This window comes from Ziziphus jujuba, chromosome 7 (assembly GCF_031755915.1).
Source record: "Ziziphus jujuba cultivar Dongzao chromosome 7, ASM3175591v1".
In the NCBI taxonomy this organism is placed as follows: Eukaryota; Viridiplantae; Streptophyta; class Magnoliopsida; order Rosales; family Rhamnaceae; genus Ziziphus; species Ziziphus jujuba.
The window spans coordinates 2367856-2381724 of NC_083385.1; the positions used below are offsets into that span (position 1 = coordinate 2367856).

The following is a 13869-nucleotide window of genomic DNA, read 5'->3' on the forward strand; positions in this document are numbered from 1 at the left end:
CATTAAGTAATTCTTATAATAAGCGTGATTAATAATTTTTTTCCACCCATTTTTTATTTGGAAAAATTAACTTATTGGTGGACAGTCAAGTGGTTGGAAATTGTCATTAGATTGGAAGAGCCAATGAGATGAGAGCAATGATGTTATAAGGATACATTTTACCCTTAATACTTCTATTTTTTATTTGGTTTTAACCTTTTTGCCTAAGTTGGGGCCACTTTTGGCTTCTTCCAATCATTGATTTTCTACACATAAAACTATCAGGTTCATAATACAGCAATCCATCATATAAAGTTTCAGCACAGACTAAAAGCTTAAAGCTCTCTGAATCTGAATTCTAATGGCGTCCTCACTGCTGGAAGTAGAAAACAATCAGCATCCGAAAGTCCATGATGAGAAGGAAAGAAGGAAAGAAGAAGAAGAAAGCTTCTGTTATGCCATGCAGATCGTCATGTCTTCTGTATTATCCATGTCCATGCAATCCGCAACTGAGCTCGGAGTTTTTGATGTCATAGCCAAAGCAGGTCCAGGGTCCAAGCTCTCTTCCTCGGAAATTGCAGCCCAGATGCCCACCAAAAACCCCGAGGCACCCATTATGCTGGATCGCATCCTGAGGCTCTTGGCCAGCCACTCTCTGCTCAGTTGCTCTGTTGTTGCTGATGATAATGGGTCTTTTGAGAGGCTATACAGTCTTGCTCCAGCGTCCAAGTTCTTTGTCACCAACAAAGATGGTGTTTCCTTGGGCCCCTTGATGGCACTCATACAAGATAATGTCTTCTTGACCAGCTGGTCTGGTTTCCTTTTTCGTGACCAAATGTAACATTTTAATAATACATTTCATGTCCCCAAATCACAAATTTCATTGTGTCAGAAAAGTAATATATGTCCAACCCACACAATCAAGCCTCTTTAATAGTTAGAAGGTCCTCTGTTTAACCCCTCAATAGATTGGAAAGAGATCAATTAATTACTTTCTTGGTCAAAATCATATATCCTAAAATGTTTTTCTAGATTCAGTTATGCTAGGCAAATCATTTATTATGTTCCTAAATCCAATATAATGTTACATTATTCAAATGTAGGTCTCAACTAAAAGATGCAGTTCTTGAAGGAGGAATTCCTTTTAACAGGGTTCACGGAACACACGCCTTTGAGTATCCAGGCTTGGATCACAGGTTTAATCAGGTTTTCAACACTGCTATGTACAATCATACTACTATTGTTATCAAAAAGATTCTGGATCTGTACAAAGGCTTTGAGTCCCTTGAACAACTTGTTGATGTTGGTGGTGGCCTAGGAGTGACCCTTAGATTGATCACTTCGAAATACCCAAATATCAAGGCTATTAATTTTGACTTGCCTCATGTTATAAAGCATGCCCCCGCTTATCCAGGTATTAATTTTGATTCTAAATCTTAAACCTATATATAGATAGCTTATTGTGTATATATAGTGTATATATAGATTACTTGAGACAATGATACATACATACATACATATATATATATATATATATGTTGTAGGTGTGGAACATGTAGGAGGAGATATGTTTTCGAGTGTTCCTAGCGGGGACGCCATTTTTATGAAGGCAAGTTTCTGAAGTTTTTGTTGTTATTTTCTTTATTTTTATTTGATTTGTATGAATTCTAATGGATTTTGACATATAATTTTTGTAGTGGATACTTCATGATTGGAGTGATGAGAAGTGCTTAAAGCTGTTGAAATATTGCTACAAGGCTATGCTTTATTATCATGACATTGGGTGAGCAAATCTTCCTCATAAAGGGGCTCATAAACCGGGCAGAGGTGCTTTGGGGACCCGGTCGGAAGAGAACCGTATTCATATATATATATATATATATATATATGTACCTATGATGTTAAATTAGCTTTTATCAAATTTCATAAATAAAAAATTAAAATGAAATTTTTTTTTAAAAAAAAGCAACTTTTATTGGAAAAATGATGTTGAATTAGCATTTCTTTAAAGTTGAAGCCCCTGGGAAGAGAGAGCCTATGGTCATTTTGATATAAACAGAATTTATAATAATATATATATATATATATATATTTTTTTTTAATGCCGTTTTTCGTCGCTTGTTTTCCATTTTATTATATTGTCCTTCCTTCTTACTTTCTCCCAAGCCCAAAGTAATCTACCCCACTTATACCGAGAAGTTCTCTTTTGCACTGCTCGGCTGAAGTTTTCATAAATTGCAATTTGAAACTCTTATCTTGCTTTAATTCTGTTTCTTTTAGCTGGTTTCCTGGAGAATCCAATACGTGCCCTCCTTTCTTGTCAATGTGCTGCTAAACCTACTGTAATGGGTTGTTTTAATCCTGGATCAAATTTCTCCATATTTTTGTAGACATTATGAATCAAGAGAAAGGCATGAGGATAGCTCCTGAGTCTAGGCAAGCAATTTTTTTTGTTTTCTTCTTTTGGTTTATAATAGAAACCATATTTCCAAGGAAAATAAATAAATAAATCTACCCCACTCCCTTCTCACCCGTACGGCCATATCCTGCTATTTCGGACCTCTCGCATCCCCATTTAATTTCTGATCTCTCTATCATGCTCCCTAATGGCCCATCATTCTGTCCTTCCTTCCCTTGGACACAGTAACTCTTTTTGGGCCTTAATAGGCCTCAATGATGAGTTCTCTAATCTCTATAAAATGAAGTAATTAGGTAACAATGATGAGTGGCAATCTTATAAGATTAAAGCGAAGAATGACTTAACATTATCACTATTGCCGCTGCTTTTTTTAGACAATAATTAACATGAATTCCAATCTTTATAAATCCAATTATTTTTCCCATTTCTAAAATGTCTAAAATCAATGTGGACACATATTCTGTAGGACGTAGCAGAACGCAGAATTAATGTTCGGATGATGAACAACCAACAAGTACGACATAATAATTATCAGAAAGTACAACATAAATTACAAGTAGATCGCCAAATTACCTTTGGTTGAGGCTAACAAATATGGCTCGGTCATTATATGAAGTAAGCAACATTTACAAGTTTAGAGGCTTTAGCTGTTTGCAAAAGAATAACTAGCCAGCCAAGATTGGGAGTGATACAGATACAATCCAAATTTGACTTGGTTATTATATGTTCGATTGACAGTGACATCAATGATATATCCAACGGTTTTTAATCTAATATTAAGTATTTAATAATGAAACAGACTTTTGAATTCGGTAAATTCAAAAAAAATAAATAAATAAATAAATTGGCCAATATAATTTTATACCGTTTTCTTCATTTTTTAAGCAAGTTTTCATTTTGCAATATTAGCTCAAACTCATTATCTGGTCAAAAATGATTTAGTTGTCTTTACTTTGTATGTAAACAATCATAATGTCTTTTTACGTATCAATCAATAAATTTTGTTTTGAACTTGTAGCTCTATATAATGTCTCAACTATGACCTACCTGAATCTTTTCTGTTTGTTTCTGATGGATGCTTATGTGTACTTGTTTTTTTAACCCAAGTGTGTTTCACTACATGTATATATTGAATTTATTTATCTTTTTAATTTTTTTTTTGTTATTCAATTGGTTTGCTATTATATTGGATCAATAATCATTTGTTAAGACTAAAAATTAAGCACAACCAACGATGGAAAAAAACCAACAAGGATCCTAATTCCCCAATTATGTATATACAATTTCTTTTAAAATATTTTTATAAAAAAAATATTCCTTAAAAATATTGCTCAAGTACTATTTCAAAATTATTGAATTATATACGTATATGTCATTCTATGAATATAAAAAGAGAATCATATTCCTAACAAAAGTTGATAATATGGGGTGTTTAGTAAAAGGGAAAGTATTAAAGAAAATTAATTGTTGGAAATCAGTTTTTTGGGATTCAGCTTCCTGAGAATAAGTTTTTTTGGGATTTTTTTTATAGTATTTGGTTAATTATAAAAGAAAATAGGACTTACAAGTAATTAAAAAAATTTATACATTAAAATTAAAGGATAAAATTGTATTTAAAAAAATATGTAATATCAGTTTTTGAAAAAATTTTAGAATAACACCTTTTTAATAGAATGTATTTTCCCTGTCAATTTTCCACATTACGATATTTATTTTCCACTAGAGTACACAAATTCTTTTTTTTTAAAATTATCTAAAAAGAAAAAAATTTCACTTTCCTAAGAAATTTTAAATTTTCACTAACTTTACCCCTATCCAAACACTCCATAATATAATTATGTTTAGCGTGAAGAAGGCACTTGTAATATATTCTCTCACATAAAATAATAATAAAAAATGTCTATATATGATCAACCTCTAACTAATAATTTCGTTATTTAATGTTTTCTATTAATTAATTCCTTTGTTAATTAAATTGTTTTGTAGTCATTTAAACCCTCGGCTACTTTGTCCTTTTTTATTATTATTTTTCCCTCAAAATCGGAAACTTTCAAAATCATTAAGTTAAATAATCCGTGAATGTCACTTAATCATGTAAGCGTATTAACTAATAGTGGAATGCAATTGCTTTTCAAAGATATGATCTCAATTAATAATTAATTTAATGTTTCCCTTCTTATAATTATATGTTTAAGTTAATCTAAAGAACTAAAATCCACGAAAGTGGTTGAAAGATCTCATTCCGATATGAAAAGTCCACCCCCACAGCAACATATGCTTAATATATCGCCCACCACTAATCTTATTCTCTTAAAGGCGTTGGCAATTCCTCCTCCTCTTCTTCCAAGCATATTTGAGTAAATATCAGTTTTAAGTTTTAATGGCATCCTCATTGGATATAGAAAACAATCGAAGAGACCATGACCATGACACCAGGGAAGAAGAAGAAAGCTTCTCCTATGCATTGCAGCTGGTGGGTTCTTCTGCACTGCCCACGTCACTGCAATGCGCTATCGAGCTTGGCGTATTCGATATCATAGGCAAAGCAGGTGAAGGGGCAAAGCTTTCCCCAGCAGAGATTGCAGCCCAGTTGGGTACCAACAACCCTAACGCACCCACCATGCTGGACTCCATCCTTAGGCTTTTGGCCTGCCACTCTGTCCTCAACTGCTCTGTGGTTGCTGATGATAACGATAATAATATTAATGGCTCTTTGCAGTTGCAGAGGCTATACAGTCTTGCTCCAGTGTCCAGGTTCTTTGTCACCAACGAAGATGGTGTTTCATTGGGCCCCTTGATATCGCTCACACAAGATAAAGTCTTTTTAGCATGCTGGTCTGCGCTGTCTTTTTTTTTTTTTTTCCCTCTCTCTTTGGGTTGTTCATGCACAAATTGGTTACTTTTTATGTTCAATATTGATCTTTTCTTTTTTATTTTATCAGAATCGATCATTCCATTGTTTGTCTTAACAATCACGTAGTGATTCATGGTCCAAACACATCTTCTAGTTTAACAATCACGTAATCTACTAGCTTGACCGATCGAAGCTCAACAAGCTTTGTAGATCATATTTCCCAGTTAATTAGTTTGTCATGACTAGGATTAATAGAAACCGTCAAACTTAACACTTTCCGTATTATCTGAATCATTAAGGTTTGACCTCTATTTTCCGTTAAAGTTAATTTAAGACCAGCTTTGGTGGTGTGATTGTTGTTAACAGAAATCTAGGTTCTAAACTCAATTCTTTCTCCTATGTTTAATTTATTTTTTTACCATATCCGGTTAGCGTCCAAAAAATAACTTTATTGTTTAGTTAAAAAAAAAAAAAAGGATAAATATTCCATCACCTACACATCTATTTTAAATAAATAATAATAAAAGATTTTATCTAATTCTGATAGAATTAATGTTGCACAAGACACAGGTCCCAATTGAAAGATGCAATTCTTGAAGGTGGAATACCATTCAACAGGGTCTATGGAATGCACCCCTTTGAGTATCCTGGAGTGGATTCCAGATTCAATCAGGTTTTTAACACTGCAATGTACAATCACACTACTATAACTATAAAACAGATACTCGAGGTTTACAAGGGTTTTGAGCCCATCAAACAATTGGTTGATGTTGGTGGTGGTCTTGGGGTGACCCTTAAGAATATCACTTCCACCTACCCACACATCAAGGGCATTAATTTTGACTTGCCTCATGTCATCAAACATGCCCCTTCTTATCCAGGTATGTCTTTTGTTTTACCACTCTATCAATAAACTTTTTTTTTTTCAATCCCATATATGTAGTGATTAAATGAAGATAAATTTAATTATACATATAAATACATAAACAAATATACGTATATATATTGTTATATTGTTGCAGGTGTGAAACATGTAGAAGGAGATATGTTTGTGAGTGTTCCAAGCGGGGATGCCATTTTCATGAAGGTAATAATGGTATAGTTTTGCAAAATTTTCCAACAAATTAAGCATTATATAATTTATATTCTATTCTTTCTCATATATATTTGATTTGTTGAGAGTTCCCTAGAATGAAATATTACTTTTATTAATTATGTGTAGTGGATTCTTCATAATTGGAACGATGAAAAATGTATAAAATTGTTGAAAAACTGCTACAAAGCTATTCCAGAAGAGGGGAAAGTGATCATTGTCGATGCAATTTTTCCCGTAATGCCAGAGACAAGTGCTGAAGTGAAAAGCATCTCCCAAGCCAATGTGATTATGATGACTCAAAACCCAGGAGGGAAGGAGAGGACCAAACAAGAATTCCTTGCCCTGGCTACTGCTTCTGGATTTAGTGGCGTCAGATTTGAATGCAATGTCTCGTCCTCCTGGGTTATGGAGTTCTTCAAGTAATTTAATTTCTTGCTTTGCTCTTTGTAATTGAAGTTAATGCTTCTTTCCAAGTTTAAACCATAATAAGATTAAGAAAATTCAAACTAAAATAAAAGTAAGTTGCTTGTGAGCTATATGCTACCATCGGTCTCTCCCTTTTTTCAATTTACACATCATTCTTTATCTCTTTTCAAAACAAAAAATGTTTAATTGCTCTTTAATATCCGTACTTCAATTAGATTATCTATTTGTTTTTCAAATTTAAAACGTTTCACATCAAACTTTTATTTTATAATTTATTTCATACCAGTTTGATTTTTAAATTGACTAATAGAAAATTAATAAACTAAAAAAATTGATTAGTTTTCTTAATTTATAAATAAAATGAGAGAAAATTTGATTAATTAATTAACAAGAAAACTAGTCAATTTTTTGTATAAACAGCATTATTTTGAATAGCATGAATGAAATATTAAAAGAATGAGATAATAAATTTTTGAAATCTATTGGAAGGTTGATAATATTTTTTTGTATAGATGGATTAAATTGTAATAAAATTAAATCTCTGAAAGATGGATGAAATTAGCAGGAAAAAAACAGTCTTAAATCATTTAACTCTATTTTGTTACAAAATTGCCATCCATCTTTTACTCTATTTTATTCGCCTAGCTCTGATTTTCAACTTCAACAACTCAGCTTCAAGCCTGCAACTATCCTAAAAAACAAAATAAAACAACAACGACAACTACACCTTAGATTCAACAAGAAGGGTAGAGATAAAAGAATGGTAGCAATTAGGATGAATGGCAATTCCGTAATTAAATAATGAAAAAGGTTGAAATAACATATATTGTCGATAATGCAAGTTATATATTCTATGCAAGGATGGCCCTAAGAGTGTACAACATATATATATACATATATATGTATTTTTGTTTATTTAACTAGTTTTCTAGAATAAATTTATTTTTACCAAAATTAATGAATATAAAATTTGAAGATAAAGGATTCAAAAAATATATAAATATTAGATGAGTATTTTTTTTTTTTTGAAAAATTAAATAGAGTATATTACTCAACAAGATTTTTATGTTATTATTCTTGAAACTCATATCACAATTAAATATGGTCGAATAGGACTAATGTAACATATATAATAATGCATAATAAAAATCATCGTACGCAAAACTACTTTATAAAAATGTATTTATATCTTATTTTATGGAAAATTATTGGCTGAAAAAGAAAATAGATATTTTATTCAAACTTAACTAGCCTAAGACAAAATTACTAGCTCTTCAGGAAATTTTCTCTTATTAAAAGAAATTAAAAAAGAAAAAAAATCTTTCATCTTCTTTATAATTGTGTAACTTACAATTTTGTTTATGTGCTTTCGCTCTTTTCAATAAACAACATAATTATGAAGTTTTTATTGGTATATTTCTTTGTTTTGTTTTTACCATAAATTAGGTTTTATATTTCCAATCTTCACTATTTACTTTTCTATTTGTTTTCTTTGGTTATGTTTTCTTCTTCTTCTTCTTCTTCTTTTTTTTTTTTTTTTCCTTTTTTACCATAAAAAATTAAAATGCATCCTAAAAAATTAAGTGCTTTACTTGCATTTTTTTTTTTCTTTCCCGGTATATTAAAAAAAAATAGAAATGCTATATTTTCGTCATATAATAGCTTTATATTCAAAAATTATTATATGATTTACTTTATATTTGTAAATCGAAACAAGTGAAAAAGGCTTATGCATATATATATATATATATAGATAAAAAAATATAAAAAAATAAAAAAATAAAAAGAGGTATTATTTGTCAAATTTCAGAACCGACGTGATTCTGTATATACTAGTGGACACAGCAGAAAGCAAGATTAGTATTCTTATACATGGGAAACAAAAAAAAACATTATCAGAAAGTAAAAGATTCCTGGACATAAGTATATTATTCAGAAAGCAAAAAATTCCTGGACAGACGTATATTATTGTATATGTCTTCTTTGTAATATATGATTGAATAATTAAATTAATATATTTATGATTTAAAAATACAAATTTATTTCGTTGTTTTGTTAATTTCCATAAAAATTGAATGGTATATATATATATATATATAGCCCTTAAACTCGAACTATTTTCACCAAATTACTTAATAAAGGAAAGTGTTTTTAATTAAGAAGTAGTTGTTAGATGTGATTACTTGTTCCAACAACTGTTGTAGCAAAAAAAAAAAAAAAAAAAAAAAAACAACTCTTTTATGTTTCTGTATATGTCATATCAAGTTAGCTTCACTTTCTATCATTGTCGAAAAAGTAATCTATAATTAATGATACAGCTGCTGATTGTTCAAAAAGATTGAAAAATGATAGAGTGGAAACTTTCTTTAATCTCTGAGCCAAACAGTAGAAAACCAAATTATTAGTTTTTGGTAGAATCCTAATCCATCCAACGAACTACATATATTTAATTGGATTTATTGATATATATTATGCTAGAAGTATATAGTGGGGTTTAATAAATGAGGATGGCAAAATTGTAATATTATTCCATATGTATTAAAATTTCCTTATGTAATCAACCTTCATTAAGTAATTCTTATAATAAGCGTGATTAATAATTTTTTTTCCACCCATTTTTTATTTGGAAAAATTAACTTATTGGTGGACAGTCAAGTGGTTGGAAATTGTCATTAGATTGGAAGAGCCAATGAGATGAGAGCAATGATGTTATAAGGATACATTTTACCCTTAATACTTCTATTTTTTATTTGGTTTTCACCTTTTTGCCTAAGTTGGGGCCACTTTTGGCTTCTTCCAATCATTGATTTTCTACACATAAAACTATCAGGTTCATAATACAGCAATCCATCATATAAAGTTTCAGCACAGACTAAAAGCTTAAAGCTCTCTGAATCTGAATTCTAATGGCGTCCTCACTGCTGGAAGTAGAAAACAATCAGCATCCGAAAGTCCATGATGAGAAGGAAAGAAGGAAAGAAGAAGAAGAAAGCTTCTGTTATGCCATGCAGATCGTCATGTCTTCTGTATTATCCATGTCCATGCAATCCGCAACTGAGCTCGGAGTTTTTGATGTCATAGCCAAAGCAGGTCCAGGGTCCAAGCTCTCTTCCTCGGAAATTGCAGCCCAGATGCCCACCAAAAACCCCGAGGCACCCATTATGCTGGATCGCATCCTGAGGCTCTTGGCCAGCCACTCTCTGCTCAGTTGCTCTGTTGTTGCTGATGATAATGGGTCTTTTGAGAGGCTATACAGTCTTGCTCCAGCGTCCAAGTTCTTTGTCACCAACAAAGATGGTGTTTCCTTGGGCCCCTTGATGGCACTCATACAAGATAATGTCTTCTTGACCAGCTGGTCTGTTTTCCTTTTTTTTTTTTTTCTTTTTTTTCTTTTTTCCGATGCTTTTCTTGTACTTTTCGTGACCAAAAGTAACATTTTAATAATACATTCCATGTCCCCAAATCACATATTTCATAGTGTGAGAAAAATAATATATGTCCAACCCACACAATCAAGCCTCTTTAATAGTTAGAAGGTCCTCTGTTTAACCCCTCAATAGATAGGAAAGAGATCAATTAATTACTTTCTTGGTCAAAATCATATATCCTAAAATGTTTTTCTAGATTCAGTTATGCTAGGCAAATCATTTATTATGTTCCTAAATCCAATATAATGTTACATTATTCAAATGTAGGTCTCAACTAAAAGATGCAGTTCTTGAAGGAGGAATTCCTTTTAACAGGGTTCACGGAGCGCACGCCTTTGAGTATCCAGGCTTGGATCACAGGTTTAATCAGGTTTTCAACACTGCTATGTACAATCATACTACTATTGTTATCAAAAAGATTCTGGATCTGTACAAAGGCTTTGAGTCCCTTGAACAACTTGTTGATGTTGGTGGTGGCCTAGGAGTGACCCTTAGATTGATCACTTCGAAATACCCAAATATCAAGGCTATTAATTTTGACTTGCCTCATGTTATAAAGCATGCCCCTGCTTATCCAGGTATTAATTTTGATTCTAAATCTTAAACCTATATATATATATATATATATATATAGCTTATTGCGTATATATAGTGTATATATAGATTACTTGAGACAATGATACATACATACATACATATATATATATATATATATATATATTTTGTAGGTGTGGAACATGTAGGAGGAGATATGTTTTCGAGTGTTCCTAGCGGGGACGCCATTTTTATGAAGGCAAGTTTCTGAAGTTTTTGTTGTTATTTTCTTTATTTTTATTTGATTTGTATGAATTCTAATGGAATTTTGACATATAATTTTTGTAGTGGATACTTCATGATTGGAGTGATGAGAAGTGCTTAAAGCTGTTGAAAAATTGCTACAAGGCTATACCAGACAATGGAAAAGTAATTGTTGTGGAAGCACTTCTTCCAGTTGTGGCAGAGACTAGCAGTGCTGTGAAGACCACCTCTCAGATTGATGTGCTTATGATGACACAAAACCCTGGAGGGAAAGAAAGAAGCCAACAAGAATTCCTGGCCCTGGCAAATGCTGCTGGGTTCAATGGCATCAGATTTGAATGTTCTGTCTGTAATTTCTGGGTTATGGAGTTTTTCAAATAGCTGATGATGAGGTGGTTGTAATTTACCAAAAGCCTACCTAAAATTTGCTTTATTTATCCTTTTGATTTAGTGGCATCAGATTTGAAATGTGCTTTCTTTGGGCTTTCTTTGGGAAAAGAACAAAAACTTGATAAAAGTGGACTGAAATAAAAATTTGCTCATTTACATCACTTGCAGTTTACTTTTCAAAATTACTTGGCCTTTCCCTTCCAAGTACTATTACAAAGTGACTGTCATCCAAATTGCTTGGTGCTAAAGGTAATAAGTTAACAATATACCAAAAAAAACAAAAAACAAAAAAAAAAAAAAAGGCTTTCGGTCCGAGGAAAGTAATATGTACATGGGCCTAGAGTGTTCCAGTATTCTGGATGATATATGGGCCTGATGGGCTTTATTATCATGACATTAGATGAGCAAATCTTCCTCATAATAGGGCTCATCAACTGGGCAGAGGGGCTTTGGGGACCCGGCGGGAAGAGAGCCTTATGCATATTTGTATGTACATATGATGTTAAATTAGCTTTTATCAAATTTCATAAATAAAAAATTAAAAATAAAAATTTAACCGAAAAAAATTTACCCCTCCAATACCCGCGGTGCACCGTCCCTAATGGGGAGGTTTTTTCCCGAAAATTCGAAGATGCGAGGCGAACTTGGGACAAATGCCTAAAAACCGAGTCGGAGACGGGGAATAATAACCCCGTCCCGAATCCGCTCCAATATATATATATATATATATATTTATTTATTATTTTTTTTTTTTTACAAAATTTTATTTATGTAAAATAATTTTCTTCTTTTCTTTTCATTTATTTTTTTAAATATGTATTTTATTATAATTATAAATTTGTTCCTTGATGTATTTAATTATATTTTTATTATATTGTAGTCATTTTCTTTATATTTTAATCATAAAATAATTTTTTTATATAAATTTTTTAAAAAAATATCAATTAAAAAACAAAATAGGAAAAACCGTCACGTCCCATCTCCGCCCCGCAAAATCTCCGATCCCGCCCCCGCATCTAAAAAACCAAAAAAATTACGGAAATGGGATATAAAATTTTCCGCGGATACGGAGATGGGATTTTAAAAATCGGCCCGCCCCGCCTCGTTGACATCCCTATAAATGATGTTAAATAAGAGAGAGCCTGCACTCATTTTGATATAAACAAAATGTATAATAATAATAATTGTTAAAATTTTATTTATTTATTTATTTTTTTTATGAATGCCGTTTTTCGTCTCTTGTTTTCCATTTTATTATATTGTCCTTCCTTCTCACTTTCTCCCAGACCCAAAGTAATCTACGCCACTTATACCGAGAAGTTCTCTTTGCACTGCTCAGCTGAAGTTTTTATAAATTGCAATTTGAAACTATGATCTTGCTTTAATTCTGTTTCTTTTAGCTGGTTTCGTAGAGAATCCAAATACTTGCTCGCCTCTCTTGTCAATGTGCTGCTAAACATATCGTAATGGGTTGTTTTAATCCTGCATCAAATTTCTCCTTATTTTGTAGACACATTATGAATCAAGAGAGAGGCATGAGGCTAGATCCTGAGTCTAGGCAAGCAATTTTTTATGTTTGCTTCTTTTGGTTTATAATAAAAACCATATTCCAAGGAAAATAGATAAATAAATCTCTTCCCCAATCCCTTCCCACCCATACGGCCATACCCTGTTATTTCAGACCTCTCGCAATGTTTTTTGTTTGCTTCTTTTGGTTTATAATAAAAACGATATTTCCAAGGTAAATAGATAAATAAATCTCTACCCCACTCCCTTCCCACCCATACGGCAATACCCTGTGACTTCAGACCTCTCGCATCCCCATTTAAATGGCCCATCATGCTGTCCTTACTTCCCTTGGACGAAGTAACTCTTTTTGGGACTTAATAGGCCTCAATGATGAGTTCTCTAACCACTAATTGCCCTTCCATAAAAAAAAAATATATATATATATATATATATATTTGAGTTAATAGCCTTTTAGTATCTAATATTTTGTTCAGATTGTGAATTTAATTTTCAAATTTAAAATTTTTCACATTGAATTCTCAGTTCACAATTTATTTGCATTACTTTAATTTCCAACTTGGTTTACAAAAAGCTTAAAAATTGAAAAAAAAAATCGATTAATTTTCTTTTTAATTAATTTTTTTAATCTTGTTTGTAAAATTAGAAAATCAATCATTTTTTTTAAATTTAAACTTTGATTAATTCAATATAGAAATTAATTTAAAATTTGAACAACTATGAAATAAATTTTAAATTATAAATACGATGTAAAATGTTTTTAAAGTTGAAAGTACAATATACAGTCTGGCTAAAGTATATAGTATTAAAATGTAATTGATGCTAATTATTTATTACAATTATGAATTTGCAAGCTCCATACAATTTAAATAATTTATCTACATGAAATAGGTATAAAATTATTTATAAAAAAAAAAAAAAAGGTATAAAATCATTACATTATTTGGAAAAA

The 13869-nt window shown here is 31.4% G+C and overlaps 3 protein-coding genes across 4 annotated transcripts; all 3 read left to right on the forward strand.

Annotated features, from left to right (window-relative positions):
* Positions 1-200: 200 nt before the first annotated feature.
* LOC107418657 (cathecol O-methyltransferase 1) lies at positions 201-1824 on the forward strand. Of its 2 annotated transcripts, none has more exons than XM_048478686.2 (4): positions 201-816; positions 1083-1393; positions 1524-1588; positions 1677-1824. In XM_048478686.2, the coding sequence occupies exons 1-4, from the start codon at positions 341-343 to the stop codon at positions 1764-1766; spliced, it is 942 nt and encodes a 313-aa protein (XP_048334643.2). In that variant the 5' UTR covers positions 201-340; the 3' UTR covers positions 1767-1824. The 2 variants fall into 2 exon arrangements, with proteins under 2 accessions (XP_048334643.2, XP_015882842.3); XM_016027356.4 differs by having other exon boundaries at positions 201-789; positions 1677-1821.
* A 2902-nt stretch (positions 1825-4726) lies between these two features.
* Positions 4727-6771, forward strand: LOC107418646 (caffeic acid 3-O-methyltransferase-like). Its single transcript, XM_060819245.1, has 5 exons — positions 4727-5242; positions 5341-5418; positions 5817-6133; positions 6275-6339; positions 6475-6771. The coding sequence occupies exons 1-5, from the start codon at positions 4779-4781 to the stop codon at positions 6769-6771; spliced, it is 1221 nt and encodes a 406-aa protein (XP_060675228.1). The 5' UTR covers positions 4727-4778.
* A 2768-nt stretch (positions 6772-9539) lies between these two features.
* LOC107418659 (cathecol O-methyltransferase 1) lies at positions 9540-11483 on the forward strand. The gene is made up of 4 exons (XM_016027358.4): positions 9540-10129; positions 10470-10780; positions 10931-10995; positions 11085-11483. The coding sequence occupies exons 1-4, from the start codon at positions 9681-9683 to the stop codon at positions 11379-11381; spliced, it is 1122 nt and encodes a 373-aa protein (XP_015882844.3). The 5' UTR covers positions 9540-9680; the 3' UTR covers positions 11382-11483.
* Positions 11484-13869: the final 2386 nt, after the last annotated feature.

What these genes read in the sequence shown, in the direction of transcription:
- LOC107418657 (XM_048478686.2), top strand. Translation starts at nt 341, where the DNA reads ATGGCGTCCTCACTGCTGGAAGTAGAAAACAATCAGCATCCGAAAGTC. An exon ending in TTCCTTTTTCGTGACCAAAT is followed by an intron (nt 817 to 1,082) that starts GTAACATTTTAA and finishes ATTCAAATGTAG; the next exon opens with GTCTCAACTAAAAGATGCAG. An exon ending in GGGACGCCATTTTTATGAAG is followed by an intron (nt 1,589 to 1,676) that starts GCAAGTTTCTGA and finishes TAATTTTTGTAG; the next exon opens with TGGATACTTCATGATTGGAG.
- LOC107418646 (XM_060819245.1), top strand. Translation starts at nt 4,779, where the DNA reads ATGGCATCCTCATTGGATATAGAAAACAATCGAAGAGACCATGACCAT. An exon ending in TCTTCTAGTTTAACAATCAC is followed by an intron (nt 5,419 to 5,816) that starts GTAATCTACTAG and finishes ATGTTGCACAAG; the next exon opens with ACACAGGTCCCAATTGAAAG. An exon ending in ACATGCCCCTTCTTATCCAG is followed by an intron (nt 6,134 to 6,274) that starts GTATGTCTTTTG and finishes ATATTGTTGCAG; the next exon opens with GTGTGAAACATGTAGAAGGA.
- LOC107418659 (XM_016027358.4), top strand. Translation starts at nt 9,681, where the DNA reads ATGGCGTCCTCACTGCTGGAAGTAGAAAACAATCAGCATCCGAAAGTC. An exon ending in AATGTCTTCTTGACCAGCTG is followed by an intron (nt 10,130 to 10,469) that starts GTCTGTTTTCCT and finishes ATTCAAATGTAG; the next exon opens with GTCTCAACTAAAAGATGCAG. An exon ending in GGGACGCCATTTTTATGAAG is followed by an intron (nt 10,996 to 11,084) that starts GCAAGTTTCTGA and finishes TAATTTTTGTAG; the next exon opens with TGGATACTTCATGATTGGAG.